At 41.1% G+C, this 18410-nt stretch overlaps 1 protein-coding gene across 1 annotated transcript in view; it reads right to left on the minus strand.

Annotated features, from left to right (window-relative positions):
- The window catches only part of CRHR1 (corticotropin releasing hormone receptor 1), a 31430-nt gene that overhangs the window by 3019 nt on the left and 10001 nt on the right, over nucleotides 1-18410 (minus strand). Inside the window, exons 3-10 of the mRNA XM_018574406.1 lie at nucleotides 15820-15905; nucleotides 10960-11066; nucleotides 9382-9502; nucleotides 7436-7589; nucleotides 7236-7296; nucleotides 4043-4115; nucleotides 2581-2666; nucleotides 2326-2461 (exon numbers count right to left, since the gene is read on the minus strand). Of these exons, the coding sequence (XP_018429908.1) occupies nucleotides 2326-2461; nucleotides 2581-2666; nucleotides 4043-4115; nucleotides 7236-7296; nucleotides 7436-7589; nucleotides 9382-9502; nucleotides 10960-11066; nucleotides 15820-15905 (824 nt within the window). The remainder of the gene's footprint in view (nucleotides 1-2325; nucleotides 2462-2580; nucleotides 2667-4042; nucleotides 4116-7235; nucleotides 7297-7435; nucleotides 7590-9381; nucleotides 9503-10959; nucleotides 11067-15819; nucleotides 15906-18410) is intronic.

Consider the following 18410-nt stretch of genomic DNA (forward strand, 5'->3'; position numbering starts at 1 on the left):
GATGTTTGCCAGCTTTCCATCACAAGAAGACCAAATACATCCTATAGGCAATAGTTGTCACTTTGAAATTTACTTAATGTGTTGGTGGTAGGTTCCCTTGAGTCATTTGGTTGTTTTTGTAATGGAAAGCTGCTTGAAATTTGCAAGTGATATTAAGGTCAAAAGGTTTTTGACCTGCTTCTTGATGTTTAAACTTTTTAGTTTCCTGCAGAATCAGCTGGTACCCTGAGCACTGGTACTGATCTTCTATATTAGGGTGGCTCCTTCCCTTGGCAGGTTCCTAAGGAGCCACCCTTGTGTGTGCTAGTAAGTTGTGCGTGTCTCCACAAACACACAGGCACAGCAGAGGAAGCCACTCCCCTGCCCTTCCTCCAGGCTAGTAGATGGACAGCTGCTGGAGACTGCTCTTGTGAGCGTCTACTGGACAGGAAGTTCAGGGAAGCTGAGCTGAGAGCATTGGAGTTGTTCAAAAACACGATGACTGTAAGAGCTTGGGCAAAAATATAAAGAAATACTTTGCTGAGCAATGTGTATTTGTTTGAACTCATTTCATTATTGAAAAGTTATTGAGAGTTTAATACTACTTTAAGACCCCATTCACACTAGGGCAACAGCATTTCAGCATGCCTCACGCAAGTTTTTTTTACTGCTTTTTTTGCGCGTATTATAATGCGGTCCTGCTCGTTTCACAGTCTCAGCTGCAAAAATGCACTAAAAAAGCACAAAACCGTGCTGATCGGCGCATTTCAATTGAATTAAATTAAGTAAAACGGGCTGATAAGTGCAACAAAAGAAGCTCAAGGACCATTTCAAACACCAGACGTGGGATTTTATGTTGCATATGTTTCAGCGTGGAAAAAAACGACCTGGTGTGAATGGGGCTTTAACTTGTGTGTTTTGCCATCTGAAAACTGGTTGTATGCGTTGCAACTTAATCAAACTTTTGATTCCATTTTTTTGCAAAATTTACAAGATTGTTAAAGACCTAAAATGAAGGTTTCAACTGACCCCAGGGTGGGGATATTAAAATTTCCTTAAACATATGCAGCGGAAAAATCTCATCACTTTAGACTTACAGGGTTATTCACAAACGGGTGAAGAATTTGGAGCAGGCCGGAGAAGTGAACAATCTAGGACAACATAGCTGAACTGGAAAAAGTCTCCAATTCAGCTCACTTTCCAGTTCAGCTATGTTGTCCTAGATTGATAACTTCTCCAAACTCTTCACCCTTTGGTGAATAACTGCAAATTTCTGTAGAATTTTCCTCCTTACATTTCAGCTTTACAATAAACTGTATTAAAGCTGTAAATTTATTGGCCAGTTACAAATTCAAAATCTGCTTATCAGTAGGACTTGGTGATAGATTGCCTAGTTTCCGGCCACTACTTTGCGATTGTGCATGTGATTTCTGGTGGATAGAGAGTGGTTGACTGAAAATTGCCACGTATATGTCACATATAATTCAGTGGCAGCACTAACCCCTGAAAGCCTTCCCAAGGCCTCCGCACAAGGTGCTTCTCAAAGCAGTTGGAAGACATGCTAAAGGACCACTTAAAACCGTAAGATAACAGACAGAAACAAATATGAGGTTTTAATGTTGAAAAATGTAAAGTATTGCATTTTGGGGTCAAAAACAGGCAAGAGGAATACTTATTAATGTGCACTCCACTAGGGAAGTCAGAAATCTGGGGGTCATAGTGAACCACAGAGTGAACAATAGCTTGCAATGCCAAGCTGCGGCAAACAAAGCGAGCAGAGTACTGGCTTGTACTGAAAAAGGAATGTACTTTAGAGACAAAGCAATAATTTTGCCACTTTATAGATCACTGGTTCGGCCTCATCTGGATTATGCGGTCCAGTTTCCGGCACCAATCCACAGAAAATATGTCCTTGAGCTAGAGAGAGTCCAGATAAGGGCAACTAAACTAATTAAGGGAATGGAGGACCTAAGCTATGAGACAAGGCTACTAAATTTAAACTTGTTCATGTTAGAAGTGAGGAGACTAAGAGGGGACATGATTTTGATGTACAAAATGTTTAGTGGTAATGGCAACATCTGCAATAAACATTTTGTGTTAAAATCTGGAACTCGCTGCCACAAGCAGTGGTATCTGCACAGAATATTGAATCATTCAAAAAGCATTTAGATACCTTCCTCAGAGACCACAGCATACAAGGGTACAAGTACTCTTAAAAACTAGACCACACAGGGATTCATATACACAATCACATACAGACACACAAAGGTTGAACTTGATGGACCAGTGTCTTTATTCAGCCTATGAATAATACATTTTAACACTGGCCTGAATTGATTTTCCTACCTGGAAGGACTGCAAGAATGAATTGAAATAGATGAAGACGATTCGCGAGATTTCATCTTCTCCTGGAGTGACAAAGAAAAGCATGTAGGTAATTCCCAGAAGAGGCAGCAGAACCAGAGTTGCCTTTACTGCTTTCCTGGAAGGCAATGGAGAAAAAATGAACAAGAATACCTAAATAAGGAAGGACAACCTGGAATGTGAGCAAACAACGGAAGAGAGAATGGAGATAAAGTACATCAACAAGTAATAACTTGCCTGTACTGGATAGTCTCTGAAGTAGTGGAGGCTCGGAGCTTGGTCATCAGAATCCTCACAATGTTAAATAAAAATATAAAGTTTATCTAAGAAAAAAATAAATATTGTTTTATATATAAAACGTCAACATCAAAGTGCACAATTAGCATGTGGGTGGTTTGAAAGCTTTAGAAGTTCAATTCTCACCCTATTTGCATGATGTTTGCATGATTTTTCCCACAGTTCTAAAACATAACTATGGATCCCACCCATTCTGTTACTGTGTTGCTGCTTTACTGTGCTTGGAAAACTCTGCAAATTCACATAAATAAGGACTTGGTGTGTGTGGCCATTGGACTGTAAGCTGTTTCGGGAACAGGAAGCGTTGTGGCCTTATATACATATTTTAACATGTTCGTGCAATATAAATAAATACATTAAAGTATTATTGTATACCAGGTTACTAATAACATAGTGGTTTGTTACTGTATTTATACGAAATGGAAATTGGTCCCAATGGCCTCCGACACATACTGGAGATGACTCCAGGAAAGGTGTAATATGACCTATATTTGGTATGATTGTCTCCTCATTGGGCCCTTTTGGAATACCATCATATCATTTTGTTTTTTTTACAAGAAGATCACTGATATTGATATATGTAATGATTCTCAAATCCTGCTACTGCCAATAATATCAGGGGCATACAAGAACATTAAGCAGGGCTGCCTATGCCACCTTTTAGCTGCCATCCACACTATCATTTCTACACAATGGAGATCTCCACAATCTCCACTGCAGAATGTGAAGTGGATGCAATTGAGAAACTTAAAAAGCTGGTCACTTGGGAGGAAGACACATATGACCAACGCTATATGAGATAGGCCCCATGGGACCATTTTAGGACCTCACCAACTCTCGCACCATTCTTGTGATGAGTAAGGAGTCCTTGCCCCCTCCTCTTTTTCCTCTCCTCCTTCCCCCTCCTAGAGTCCTCTGTGTTCTTCAATCTTCTATCTTCCTTCCTTGAATTCTTTTCATTATAAATGTGTTTGAAGTCAAGGGCTCTATGACAATTTTAATGGAAACAAATGCCAACTGTACGATCCCTACATTCAGTTATATATCAGAGCATTTTGGCTCAATAATATACTTTTTCTTACTTTTACTAACAATGATCCAATACATATTTTGACAATTGATGTACATGCCATCTTTGAGTACTGGATGCTTCTGTGCTGTAGTTTCTATGCCCTACCGACTACTATTAATGGGTTTTTATTGTACACATTCCTCTCAGCCATTGTTGCTAACAGTTTGATTTCTGATTTTTCCTTCTGTGTAGAAACTAACAAAAATTAATATACATACATTCGATAGTGATATAGTGCTTTCTTTGCCCCAAAGATTAGCTGGAAGGTCCAGATAACCAAACGCTGTTGTCATTCTAGCTAGGCCTAATGAGATCAGCTTGTTAACTTACCAGCAGTACCAGGATGACAGGACCTTGGTATATAAAATCTGTGTACACTCCGGCCTTCTTCCCAAACCAGCATCTAGAAGAAATCAAAACATCATGACAACTCAGAAGTGACGTTATTTTGAATTCCTACTCTGTAATATTTTATGCGACTAAACTTAAAGGATAACTCCATTTTTAACCTTCCTGTCCATAATCTCCCTCCATTACACGGCAGTTTCTCGGTCTTCTGTAAAATGTTTTTACATTTTACAGAAGACTGAGAAGCTGCTGTGTAATGAGGAGGTGAAGCTGCTGAAAGGGTATCTGAATGCCCTTGCACTGCAGTCTGTTCAGCTCCCTCTGGAAGAGATAAAGGTTTGATTGATGGTTGCTGTTTATAGTACAGCACATTTAACCCTAAATCCCTAAAACAAGATCCCGGAGGCACTGTACGTTTTGTGTGTGATTGGCTGCACATTTTTGCACTTGGACCAAAGGAGAAAGCATATGGGGGGCCTATTTATCAATGTTTTTTTTTTTACCCATGATTCACATGTTTTTTACAAATGTGTAAATCTTGGGTTAAAATGGTGTAATTCTTTGGTGAAAACACTGACCGTCCCCATGGTGGGATAGTTCCATTGTGGGACCATTGTTTCCAAATTCTATAGGACGGCCAATCCCAGCATACTATTTTTTCTTACTGCAAAGATCTGACTATATTTTTAACTACAGAAAAACCAGAAAGCTCCTAGAATCTTGCTTTAGGGATTTAGATCCATATGTCATTATGCTGTTCAGGAACTTTAAGTCTCTGGCTGTAACACCTGGTGTGAGGTTGGGGTTTTGTGGATCACAACTGCGGAGGCCAATCAGACGGAACCCTGGTTTCACTCCCAATCTTAACGGGGAGTTAGGGTTCAAGCATCACAGCCAAAATAAACAGAAGTAAAAGGATGGATGGGATTATTACTGCATAACCCCAATCACATGTAACAGTAACAAAAATTGTAAAGGTTCAGGTTGTCAATTAGGTTAGGATAGATAACAGCTATGGTTTAGAGGTAAAGGTGTATTCTCCAAAAAGACCACTAGATGGAGCATGCAAGTTAATCCAGCTTCTCTGTACACACAGTTAGTTTAACTCAATGGTGAGCAATATGCCAGGGTACTTGCGATTTCAATGGAGTAGCAGAAGGAGCTGGGGGTCCAAGTGGAGTACGTTATATGTCCTCTGTAGAAGGTAGCAGTATTGGATGGTATGGGGGGTCCCAGGAGACAGCAGGCGTTCAGTCTTCAATATTGGAACGCCATACTGTCTCACTGGGGTGTTTATATAGGGCTAAGAGGCGGGGGGAGGAGCCGCCGAACGAGACGAAGCACTTCCGCGTGCCACGGTGGAACGCACCCGCCGTCCGAACCCGGAAGCAGATGCACGCGCACCCCGGAACGCAGACGGCCCGTCCCGTGAGGCAGAAACCTGTGCCCCCCTCTTCCCAGGTGAGCGGTGACGGCGGTTGCCGTTACACTGGCAAGCACAAATCTATTACATTTCTCAAGCCAACCCAAAGGAATGTGGGAGCTAAAAAAAAGTTGCAACATAGAATATTCCTTTTGGCTCTGATAAATAGCATAATGCTAGTCGTGGGGAAATTGCACTGCCATTTTTCTGACAGCCATAACGACTCCTTACAATGTTTGGAAATTGTAATATACATAGGATTGCAGGACGAGTTAGGTTTGATACGGCAGGGTTGTTAGTCAGCTGATTACAATGTCATTTCTAAAAAAGCACTCTTTAACTAAATACCAGTTTAAAAAAATGCACACTTTTTGTATTTGGGTTAGGTTCCTCGTTCTGCTGAGACACCCCTACCGTGTCAAAACCTGTACACATTGGGCTCGAACCTGACCTTTACTTGCTATTGTTGGCTGCCAACCAAAGAGCTGGTCTAAATTACAGGCTCATATAGACAAATGGCCACAACTTAAAAAAGGTATACACCTCAAAATTCCAGATTTATTGAGGTTGAATAGTAAAGTGCAAACATATACAAGAAGGTGCTACAAATTGTGCAGAAATCTGCCAATGTTTCAGGGCCATGTTGGGCTGCATTCTCAAGGTGACAGATGTGTGCCGGCGTGGCCCCATAACATTGGTGTATATGCTTTTTTTTTCTTGCTTTTTTTTGCCATTGTTACCACTTTCTATGCACTTAATTTTTAGCTCTTTACTATGGATTTTCAATAAATCTGCAACTTTGAGGTTTATTTCTTTTCGAGTGCTGACTGTTTGTCTACATGAGCTGTAATACGGTATCACTGTTAGCCGTGCACTCTCCATTAGGGCAAAAAGAGTATAGTGCAGGATGGATTGAACTGAACAGGATGTAAAGGCTGACTTGCTTATGTGCAGCAATAACGCTTATAATGCAATGTGCTGCTTATAACGCACAACAGTTCAAATATGTGGGGGTAAAGGGGAGATGAGATACCTGAATCCTAGTCCTACCATTTACATTTTATTTTTCTGCCCACCGGATACCTTTAGACACTGGAATAAATCAAAGACACACCACTCCCATGATACATGATACTTCTTTGTATGAAGAACCGAGTACACTATCTAATACCCCCTTCTGCCTCTTTCACACCATTATAATATATTATATTATATTACGAAGGTGCTCTTAAAGGCCCACAGTTCATTGCTTCAATAACTGTAAAGTACAGCATATAAATCCAGATAGTTAAGAGACGTGCACAAAGGCAAGAGGGGCACAGATGGTCATAAGAAAAATACTTGGGCAGCTTGGCCAGTTACAGGTAGTGGAGGATAATGTATCTACAGGCAGAATCAACTGGCAATAGGTTCTATGTTACAGGGGGAATTCTATGTTAAGGATAGTGACAGACTGCAGCATATATGTATTTTTTAAAACATTTTTATGCACGAAAACTGTATTCTATTCAAATTCAAGGGCAGACTCCAAGCTGAAAATCATTGTTTTAAACAGGTATTAGCGATCTGTGGAACTAAAGTGGCAACAAAATAAGTATTATACTGCAGAGAGCCATAATGTATTTTTAATGGATTTATAAACATTTTTAGTAATGAAGTAATGCTTTAATTCCAGAATAATGTGTACTCTCTTCAAATACATAAAGCTATGTATCCCTTACACCTTCATTGACCCCAACCTTAAATGCTTACTTTTCGTTGTCATAGTATAGCTTGCTGATGGCCCAGGCCACGATGATGGGTAATGGAATACCTGGAAAGACAAAACTAAAGAAATCAAAATCTAAATGACAAATGGTAGGAACAACTAGAAAAACAGAGGATACACACAGTGGCTGCTTGTGATAACAAGAGTTGTATTTTGCTTAACCCAGGACAAAGAAGTCACATACACCAGCCAATACAGATGAACATCCACTTGCGTAGCTTGTCAGTGGAGTATGTCAAAACGATGGCTGTGTGCAGATAGCATCCTTCACCAAACATCCAGAAGAAATTGGTGACATAAAAATAATTGTGAGCTATAGTGACCAGGCGACACCAGACCTGCAAGGAGAGGAAGGAAAGATATTCTGATGAGAAGCTGAGGGGAGATAGCAGGTCATCATTACAACACCCTACAGTGACTCAACATCTTTTACAGTTGTGTTGCCTCTGGAAATAAGTTCAACCCATGCAGAAATACCCTTTTCTATTGTGCTATTGCTGGCTGTCAAGATGATAAATCTATAGGAAATAGTAAAATAAGTTCTAATATGTAGATAGCTGTCAAGTCAGAGGTGCCTATGGTGGTCTAGCAAGTAAGAGTAATAACATCAAACCTACATTGCCTCCACGGGCACCACTGCCCAAACTTTCCTCCTCTCCATGCATCTACAAACATCACCAAACCACTCAAAATGCAAGGGTCTTGGGCAGTCCCCACCAAGCTCGAGAGCATCTGCCTCAGAGTAAAGGTCTGTGTAGAGAAATATTCTCCCCAGCCATTTCTAAGGTTGCTTGATTCCTACAACTAGTCAAACATGTAGTAATTTTTAGTCAATTTCCTAAGATTGTAAAGTGGAAATTGGGCAATCAACTGCCAGCTTTAGTACAAAAAGGAAAATAAACTACTGTCATTTTTTAAAGCGATCTGATTTTTCCATAGAGTTTGAATTTTGATCCCATCTCTGGTCAATTTTGCGATATCAACAAAAAAAGGAATCAAAAGTTTAACGACTCTTCAAATTGCCATGTTTATGCCATGTTTACATTTGAACCAGCACAGTTCACAAAACGGAAGTAAAAGGCTTGCTTTTTTTTATAGGGAACCTTAGGGAATTATGTCTAAGTAGCCTTAAAGATTTACCTTTTGTCTTGAGTTCCTCGTGAAAAATAGCAGTGCACTTACGGTGTCTAGCCACTGACTGCCAGATTTGGAAATATAATTACTGTTCTCCTTGCTGGAGAAAGAGCTGTACTGAGGACCTGCAGTGCAAGGCTTTACCCGTTTCTGCTTCATTTAATTTTAGGATTCATTCTTCCTGCACCTCTCTTGCTGCTTCTTGAATATTCCTCCACCAGTCATCAGAGGGGCAGAACTGACATAAGGAAGCAAAGCCCTGACTCTACCAAGGTAACTGCTACCACACAGAGACACAGTGCAGAACAGGCACGGGTAAGTCAGTAATGGGAAAAGATCAGCTGCAGGGAGACCACAGGCAATACTGGTGACTAACCCTTGTCCACTGAATACCTTTTTTGGGCACAGCTTCCATGGTTCAGGTCTTCTTTAAGAGTTAATAGCAACCTTACAATTATTTTACACACTGTAATGTGCTAATTTCTACAATTCTTGAGTGAAGTATTACACACTGTGAATCTCTCCTGTGGCTTCCTATCCCTTTTTTCTTGACTATGTCTTTTGGAGATACTACATAGCTCTCCAGCAAAGTGATAAGCAAGCTTACCACTGCTCTGCAATTGCTGGCAGTCTGTAGAGCTCTGCAGGTAATCTATGCTTGAATGCTGGGACAGAGATTCCACTCCTGACACCTTTGCACAGAATTGATATATACACACAGCAAACTGCTGACTCGGATGCAGGGAATGCTGAGATGACTTGAAGTAATATTACAATGGCACTGCTCTGCCAGACTGCAACAGTGAAACTTATTAAAAAAAAAGAAGCCAGAGAGGCAGAAGTTGTTACCAGTGCTTATTACATTATCAATAACAAGAACACAATCTGATAACTGAGACTGACTGAGAGACACAGACAGCAAGAAAAAAGATGTGTGCACATCTGCTGTAAAAATTCACAATGGGGGTTACAGCTACGGAGGTCAGGGTTACCTACCACATTGCTGTCATGGGCTTCATGGCTCAATGTAAGCTGCATCACAAACCAGGTGATGTTACGAAGAATAAAGGCCGTGATGAGGTTCCAGTGAATTATGTTGCGCAAGCATCGAATGCTCCTGCAATAGAAATAATTCAGTTGTGAACGTACAAGAACACTAAAGAGGTCCACTTTAAATAATTACAAAAATATTGCACTGACGACTGCTTATCATCGAAGGATGATTTGGTGCTGGTCCTCACGTGTCAAAATAAAAAAAAGAAATGGCCCATCTGCCACCTTTCCTGCACTGGCAGACCTCTTAAAGTAGAGACACAATTATTTTATGCCCAATTAACAATTTGTGGATTCGGTAATTTACTGGACAGGCTTAAATAGAGTCTTATAATAGTGTGCGACTGACTCATGACCTAGGTCTAAAACTGGAAGCCTGTATATTAAATACACTTAGTAATGTGTACAAATGTCTTATCGACTGTAGGGCAGCCTTTTAAAGACACTTAAACAACAGCACACAAGGAAAGGATTTCCCCATTTAATAGTTAATAGGGCTTTTTTGGTTATATTTATGTTTTTTATGTGTTTTTGTTTGCTCCAAACCTGACCCTACCACCATTCTTGCTTAAGCAAGAATAGAGTGTACATGACCTTGCAGTTTTCTGGGATATTCCCATCACATATCCCAGCAAGCTGCAGGAGCAGGGACACACAGCGTCTGGTGAGCAGACCTGACGCCTGTCATTAGGGACGTGGTTGCCCGAACCCAGATGGCACAGCCAGGTCCAGGTATTTGAAGACCAAGATGGTGGCTAGGGACCTGAGCTGTGCCAGCATATTCACAAGCCAAATAAGCCAAACACTCAAGTACTTTCCAGGTGTAATGGCTTGCATTTGAGATCAGTCTATGATTAGTTTGGGGCACAATGGAGATCCATTCACATTGACTTTTTATTGAAAATACACAAACCAACACAAAAGCATAGCAAGTGCAGTTTTAGATGCCTGTGTTCCAGATACTAACAAAATATACGACAGATCAAAGCACAATGCGGTGTGTATAATTGAATTGATATATTAAGGAGGGCCATGGCAGGAGGCCCTTGAATTGAAAATAGCCCAAGTCCAAGGTACTATTAATCCAGCACTAATAGGGAGCATGTGACTCACTCAGCAGCAGAAGGATGGAGAATGGAGGTCAAATATTGTCATAATTGTATTTGTATCCAGTCACATAGGTTAATAAAGCCAACACGTTTGGGGCCTTGCAGGGTCTAGCCCTGAAGGTGATATGGCAACTCCAATTCCCCACACGGTACCTCTCATGAACCCAGTACTATCACATTAGCACAGCAAGAGGGACTTTGCCCTTTGTGAGTCCCAACTATATAGCTACATCTGCCAAACATTGCACAACTCTAATTTGATCTTGAGTCAAGTTGAGCAGTTCCATGAGCAGGTCTCATGCATGGCCACCTTTAGAAAGGGAGCTAAGCAATTCTAATTAACATTGGTGTGTCAAAAACAGAAAGCTAAAGTCAGTGTTTTCCAATACTTGCTCTTTGGCTGCAGCATTACCTCAATCTCAAGAAGAGAGTAAAAGCCACCAGCAGCGCACACAAGGAGACGGAGTGTCCCAGGAAGTTAATAACGATGGCAATGTGGTAGTGCACCTTGCTCTTTTTCTGCCAAGAAAAAAGATTGACAATTAAATATTTTAGTGAAGTGGACCTGGCATCAGATATATATTTTTTTGTCAGGATAAGTGTAAAACTTTCAGGTATATGTGACCTTTTACAGAGATCACAGTGCTCCCCCTGACAATGCTTTTATCTACTTTTCCAGAAGGACCAAGCCAGGGTCAGCATCTACTTTGGACTCCGATAGTGGCCCAGGGATGATACCTGCTCAGTTCTTGTTTACAAATGCAACACAGTTCAGTCCCTGCTGCAGCCAGTTACAATGCCCAGTCTGATCACTGCAGGAGAGGAGACAGAGGAAATGCTTCCTTCTGCCTGCAGCAGACTGATGACATCCTCTCAACCTGGGCAAAGTCACTGGATTGGAGTTCAGGTACAGAATTTTAGTGATAAAGGTTATATTGTTGCTTTATACCATGACATATCTAGAATCTATTCCAGCAGTAAAGTTTTGATTGGTCTACTTTAAACAATGAAAGCATGTACTATATATCATTGACCTTTCATGGGGAATGTACAATATTCCACATAGATGTGAGATGGATGTTAAAACTGAACTAAATAGATTATATCACAGCATTCTCTTGCTTCCAACAAAATGGACTCAGTTCCATGAAACAGGTAACAAGCTAGCCTCTAAAATCTGACACCTCCCCTCCCTTACTATTGTATAATTGGCTATTCTAGCTGACAGGAAGCATAAGAAAACATAAAAGCTGCTGAGACAGCCAACAAAACATATAAAGTGTAAAGGGCTGTCAAGAAACAAATTACACCTTTTTTGAAAGAGAAAACTTAGCCTGAAGTCATCGAAATGAGGCAGTGAAGGAAAAACCACATTTATTCACTTTCCAAACTCCCTGACCTATAATGCGTGGATAATACCGTGCCAATCTTTTCATGCTCTCTAGAAGCTATATTCTCTAAAAAAGAGTTATGTACGTTTGCTTTCATTTGACTCTCATTTGCAGCACTGCAGATTAGCCTTGAATTGGTAATACCGGATATTCAGAACTTGGCTGCGGATCCTCTGCTTTATGCAGCGGATCTTTAAAAATGTTCCGTCCTGAGCTGGGAAGATATAGGAAAAGCAATTAGTTTACCGAATGTAAAATAGATTTTTTAATTTAGAAGAGGTGAGAGCGGTAGAATTTATGTAAAAGAAGAATGATTAGTTACAGAATACTAATGTCTCTCGTCTGTACAGAACAGTGCAAACCGTCAAGACTCCTCCAATCCTGATTAAAGATTTACCGTATGTTAAGGAAGAGACCCTTTTAAATAGCTCAGGGTCAATCTGTTTTGCTCGAAAGGTTACACGTTTTTAAGTGGATGTTTTATCTTGTATTTAATTTACAGTGGATAAGCTGGCGGAGCTCTAACTCAAAGTGTATATCTGGGCTAAATTTAAAAAAAAAGATATTAAAGTGGAAGGAAAGAACAATATTAGTAGTTTTATTTTAACTCTGCATCTAAATGCATTTTTACTTTTTTTTTCTATGTGGTCGCGTGATAACCTGACCGCATCATCCACTCACTTGTTATCTCTCGTCTTGACTATTGCAACTCCCTCCTCATAGACCTACAACTACACAGGCTATCCCCCCTTCAGTCTATCATGAATGCTGCTGCTAGACTCATCCACCTAACCAACCGCTCAGTGTCTGCAATTCCCCTCTGCCAATCCCTACACTGGCTTCCAATTGCTCAAAAGATAACATTCTAAATATGAAAAACCACTTGCAAAGCCAACTTCGGGTATATATCTCCAACCTTGTCCCAAAGTATCATTATAACCGTCCCCTCCGCACTTCCCAAGACCTCTTGCTCTCTAGCTTCCTCGTCAACTTCTCAGATGCAGGACTTTTCTAGAGTCTCTCCCATCCTTTGGAACAACTTACTCCAACCTGGTCGTCTATCTCCTACTCTGACTGCCTTTAGGCGATCCCTAAAGACTCATCTCTTTAGGGAAGCCTATTTGATTTCTACCTAACCACTGACCTATCACTTCCTCAAACAATTCATCCCTGCACAGCTACCACCTCTTGTATCACTTGCCTATCCCTTTTTAGATTGGAAGCTCTCACGGGCAGGGCCCTCCTTACCATCTTGTCTTGACTTGTATTGTAATGTCTTCCTTCTATTGTAAAGTGCTGCTCAAACTCTTGGCGGTATATAAATCCTGTATAATAATAATAATAATAAGCTTCACCACTGTCTCCTTTTTCTAACGTTGTTTAGGTTGGTGAATGTGAACTCAATGCCAGCCCGACCATGTTCTGGGACTAAAAATGCTGGTTGGTGACATCACTGTACTTTGAAATTCAACAACATTGTAAGTCGGCAGAGACACAGGAACCAGCAGGAGCTTTGTGGTCATGTAACCACATAGAAAAATGTTTCTTAGTAGCCAAAAAGCATTTATATCCACTTGTATGCACCAAATACTTTTGCAAAACCAGATCAGTAATGGTGACATCTTCACTGTGCTGTAGCCTGTGCAGAATGCACAGCTGTGGGAGGGACCCAGAATGTCCCATAGACTACAGACTGCCTGCAGAAAACTAAAGGATGGGTGGAGACATGACCAGTCACCCTGCACAAGGAGAGAGAGCAGTAGTGAGTGGTCTTTAATACAGGAAACATCGAAGATAAGGTTCAGCAGTTGTGTCACGTTGGATATTTGCACAGATCTGGAGGAAATATACAAAGCACTCCATGTAAGAATACACTGCTTGTTTTCGGACAATATTTGTTTAGCCCAGATAAAATAATATATTGTCTTTTATTGTGACCCGCATCTCTGTTCATAAGGTGGCATGACCTGTATGTGGCATTTTATGACTTCCTTTCTATTTATGCTCCAATGAAGGTGAATTCATGGCTAAAATCAATCTGTGGAGATGTCTATGACACGCATAACTCATATCCTGAGGCAAGTCATCAGAAAAGTAAATCAGCCATGAATACCCGCTTTAGCACGGGACAACAAGCAGCAGTTACGGATGCACCTAATAAGGCTACAGGGCTCAATTTACATCAGACAGTAATATAATTTTCGGCATTATCAATGCGGTCTAAACCTGTCAGTTAAACACACGGCAGTTTGGAAGCCGAACTCGTGTCTTGTGAATCATATTTTAGAGCGTTAAGGGACCAGTAAATGTGAAATGAAAGTTACTCCATGTGAAAAGGTCTATATTAAATATTAATGGGAAATCGGCTTACTTATAATGGAAATGTGCCTTTTAATGTTGGCAACCATTAAGGATGAGGTTCAGGTTGGCTGCCATCATGTGTTTGAGGGGAACCCTGCGTGTTCGAGGATTATGGGCCTGGCAAACATATGGTAAATTATGCCAGGCTGAATCTTGGTGTCTGCTCTTTGAACTTACGTCAAATGGTTAAGAAGGGACAATGATGGGGGAATTGTTATGTGCCAACCCCCTCACAATAAAAGGCTCAGAGGCTGGAGGCATGTGTGTTCTCTGCATCATTTGGCAACCAGATGCCAGCCGGAGCATCCCAGGTTGCTCAGAACTGGGTAGGAAGATGTGTGTGGCCCTTACACATCTCCCTGCCTGGCTCTTAGCAACCTGGGATGCTCTAGCTGGAAAGGGGGAAGCAGACATAATGTGCAGAAGCGCGTCCATGCTGCTTTGCCTGCCGACCCCCACACACATGACCCAAAGAGATGCCGCCTGAGGCAAAAGCCTCAGGCTGTCTCATTATTGGGACAGCCCTGTGTGTAGACGAAGGGAAAGTTACTGCTATACAGTGCTGCTATATTGTCACATACTGTATGTCAGTAAGACTAGCCTTAGACGCATAGATTTCTCTCATTCAGCTCATGGATGGAAAGCAGCATGGATGCAAGAATCTCCCCTGTCGGCTATTGTGTTTAGACAGCTGGAACCCATGAGTGTCTGTATACTCCAGAGACTACCTCTGATTGGATGCAGTCATTGTTCAGCAGTCAATTTTTCCACCCGGCTCCTACAATTTTTATTTCAATAGATTTTTATTGGCTTATAAAGCATAGAAAGTGCATACATTGTATATTCCACCAGGTCAGATATTGGGATACTTGCCAAACACAATCAACATGGTTATCATTAGTCAGACACTAAGTCTCTGATTACGTTGTGGTGGGTACAGCATACAATTGAGATATAGAGCGTCAGAGTGTTATATCGCACTTCCTGGTAGATACGCGTTCCAGTCCAACGGGACTGACCAGTGAGCCAAGATTTTTTGTAGAAAGTTAGTTAGAAAGTAGTAGTATAGCGGTAGAATGTTTGCCGGCTCCTACAATTTTTAAATCAAAGAAGTTCAATCGACTTTTAAAGCCAAGCTCAAAGTTTGATGGAATTTTGAAGAGCTGTGTGTTTGCCAATAGGGCTGCCCATGGCTTCAATTTCAGCCAATTCAGTTGTGTATGGCCAGCTTAATTTATAAAAATGTAAATGACTGCCTAAAACAAGCATGCAACAAGTGAAACCTAAACTCCTAATCCCCCTACTTGTTCCAGGTCAATGAGCCAGTTGTTGGATCAGCATGGCATCCAGAAAGCATTTTTAGTAGGGGGTTCAGCAATGTTAACCAACACATTTTTCTTATCACAAGTTTCCTTTAATATTATCCAAAAACGTTGACTTGCTATTTCTCAAACACGCTACCCGGGTTATTTGTCCTAGGCATACAGGCAGTCATGTGTCATCCTTTAGGTCTGTCTTACCTCCTCTTTTAGTATTTCCTGGCACTGTGTATAATCTCCTCTTCCTGCCCAGCTGCCATTAAGGTGACATTCCCTGTAGACGTTACCTAACCATGCAATCAGAAACATGATACGATTACTCATAATCATTTCCTGTGGAGGAATAGAAAAGTTGTGTACAGGAAGATAAAGCATGAAAGGCAATCATATAGAAAATAAAATGTAGTCACAAATATTTGTGTAGGCAATGTAAAAGTGCACCAGTCACATTTAAAGCACAACCAATCTGTTCTATTTAATGTCTATGAGAATCCTATTGCCTGCAAAAGTGGGCATAGCTGTCAATTAATCCTGTCGCTAGCATCCACTTACAACCTTCAGGAACGCTAAGGCAAAGCTTACTTGGCACTACGGTGTCACTGGCTAACCCAACAAGATGCTGCGCTCTCATTGTCATGAGACCCTGCACCGTTTTTGGCCATTGAGAGAGCAACGCCATAAGAGCAGGTGAGCAGTCTCTTCTGGAATCCTGTTTGTGCCCAGTTGCCGCCATTGCCAGCATCATTAACGTGACACTTGGTATAATCTCTACAGCCTCCAATAACCGTCTTGGCTGACTGATCCTTTCACTCATTTCCCAACTTGTGAACCTATGCCTAGAGTTACGTGTTCAATTATCCCGCCAAAATCTCTACATGGATGGAACAAATGGCTGCCAATGGTGTACGCTGCACTAGTAGCTACTTAGAGCACTGTGTTACCATGCTAGATTATATGTATTCCAGAATCCTGCTGCACTCCTTAACGAGTATCCTTGTCAGCGTGGGTGCTCGAAGTGACCGTGGATGGCGCCGCTAATACTGAAGCTTGTTAAAGATGTCACCAGCACACCATATTGTAGTGGAGAACACGTCTGTTTATTGACGCTTCATGTCAAAACAAAAAGCAACGTTTCGGGCGCCACACAGGGTCCCCTTCATCAGGCTTGAAATGATGAAGGGGACCCTTCATCATGCAGTTACACCATAGATATCCATTTTTTGCATGTGTTAGAGTGTATTTCAGAGCAAAATAAAAACATATTCAGTACATCTCTCCAATACATGCACATACCCCCATATATTACCCCATTAAAATTCTGCAAGTATATAAAATTACCTGCCACAAATCTAGTGGGCTCTTAAGTTCCTGATGGGCTGACAACATGGTGCTTATTCTGCAGTGAAATCTGATCCAGCATTGTTAACTCTGCTTGCTGGACTACAGAGCTCTGCCTATCCTCCACTCCTCTCTGTTCCTCTTCTTATGGTTACATTGATTTGTTTTTATACCAGCACAACAGTGCTACTGCCTTGACTCTCTCAAGATCCTGCCCACATACTATGTGTAGGGCAGGGGCTCTTGAGAGACGTAGGTCTGGTGGTGTGCCTGTGTCAATAGTAACTGAATTCTCAGCAGCTGTTCTGCAAGAATTTTACAAGCCCAAGGTAATGATGTAATCGTAATAAAACAGTTTCTCGCTATGGGAACAAAATGTTTAAAAATGCCAGGAGTTGCTCTAGAGGTTGAGAGGGAGGTATGTGGGTACATACGGGTAATGCCTGGACATACATTTTAAGTGATTGATTACAAGTGATGAACTGGGGCTTGGTGCAAACCCATTTCATCCATGTGTGCTCAACACTGACCGACTCCCCCCTCCCGACCCTATTAGTGGTGGCAGTTGCATCAAGACTATTCCCTGCCACTTTGCGACGTGCAAGAACTGCACCTGCCACAAATGATTGGGCTGGGAGGGGGCTGTTGGCCTCAGTTTTGAGCGGGCTTGAGCGAACTCAGGCCAACTAGGTTCAAACCAAGCCCTGGCTCATCACTATTAATTACTGTACTATGATGTTTACCAATGATCTTAGTAGCACACTTGAGCTACTTAAAACCAGAATTGTTCAGCCTATCTTTGCATATAGTGTGACTGAATGCATGAGCAGGCCCGTATGTCCGATTTATTATGAATGAAGCTGATTTTCCCTTTTCCATTTTGCCTGTCTGCAGTGCTACATTATTATTACTTTTTAATTACTTCAAATAAACAAAGCTTTGCATTAATGTAGCACATCTGTATTCAGCACCATGTTAAAAAGACAGTGAGATACTAAAAGAGATCTCCTAATATGATACACTGAGATAAAAGTATACTAGAAATCTAATGCAGGACTGCTGATAACATAAAACAATTCCAATTCGCAATTCCTTTCACTCTTTCCCCAAAGTGTCCTAGCTCTAGAGCCTGATATTTGTCCTTGCATCAAATGTAACACAGGCACAAAGGAAATATTGAACACTTTTCATCCCTGGAGATAAAGGAAATGTGAGATAAAAGCAGTTTCACTTCCAGCAAACAAAACTATTTCCAACAACCAATAACAGACCAAAGTTCACTACAAAGGCAGCCAGTGTTGGTATTACGGCACATTCCTTTTAATGCATTTCTAGAGGACGGTATATGGGGAAAGAAAAAGCCCATTAGTGAGATTCTGTTGTTTACTAGTACTGCATTACAAAATACAAGATAAAATACAAAGACAAAAATATTAAGGCCCCCCCCCCCCCCC

This window comes from Nanorana parkeri, unplaced genomic scaffold (genome assembly GCF_000935625.1).
Source record: "Nanorana parkeri isolate BGI_ZX_2015 unplaced genomic scaffold, ASM93562v1 scaffold50, whole genome shotgun sequence".
NCBI lineage: Eukaryota > Metazoa > Chordata > Amphibia > Anura > Dicroglossidae > Nanorana > Nanorana parkeri.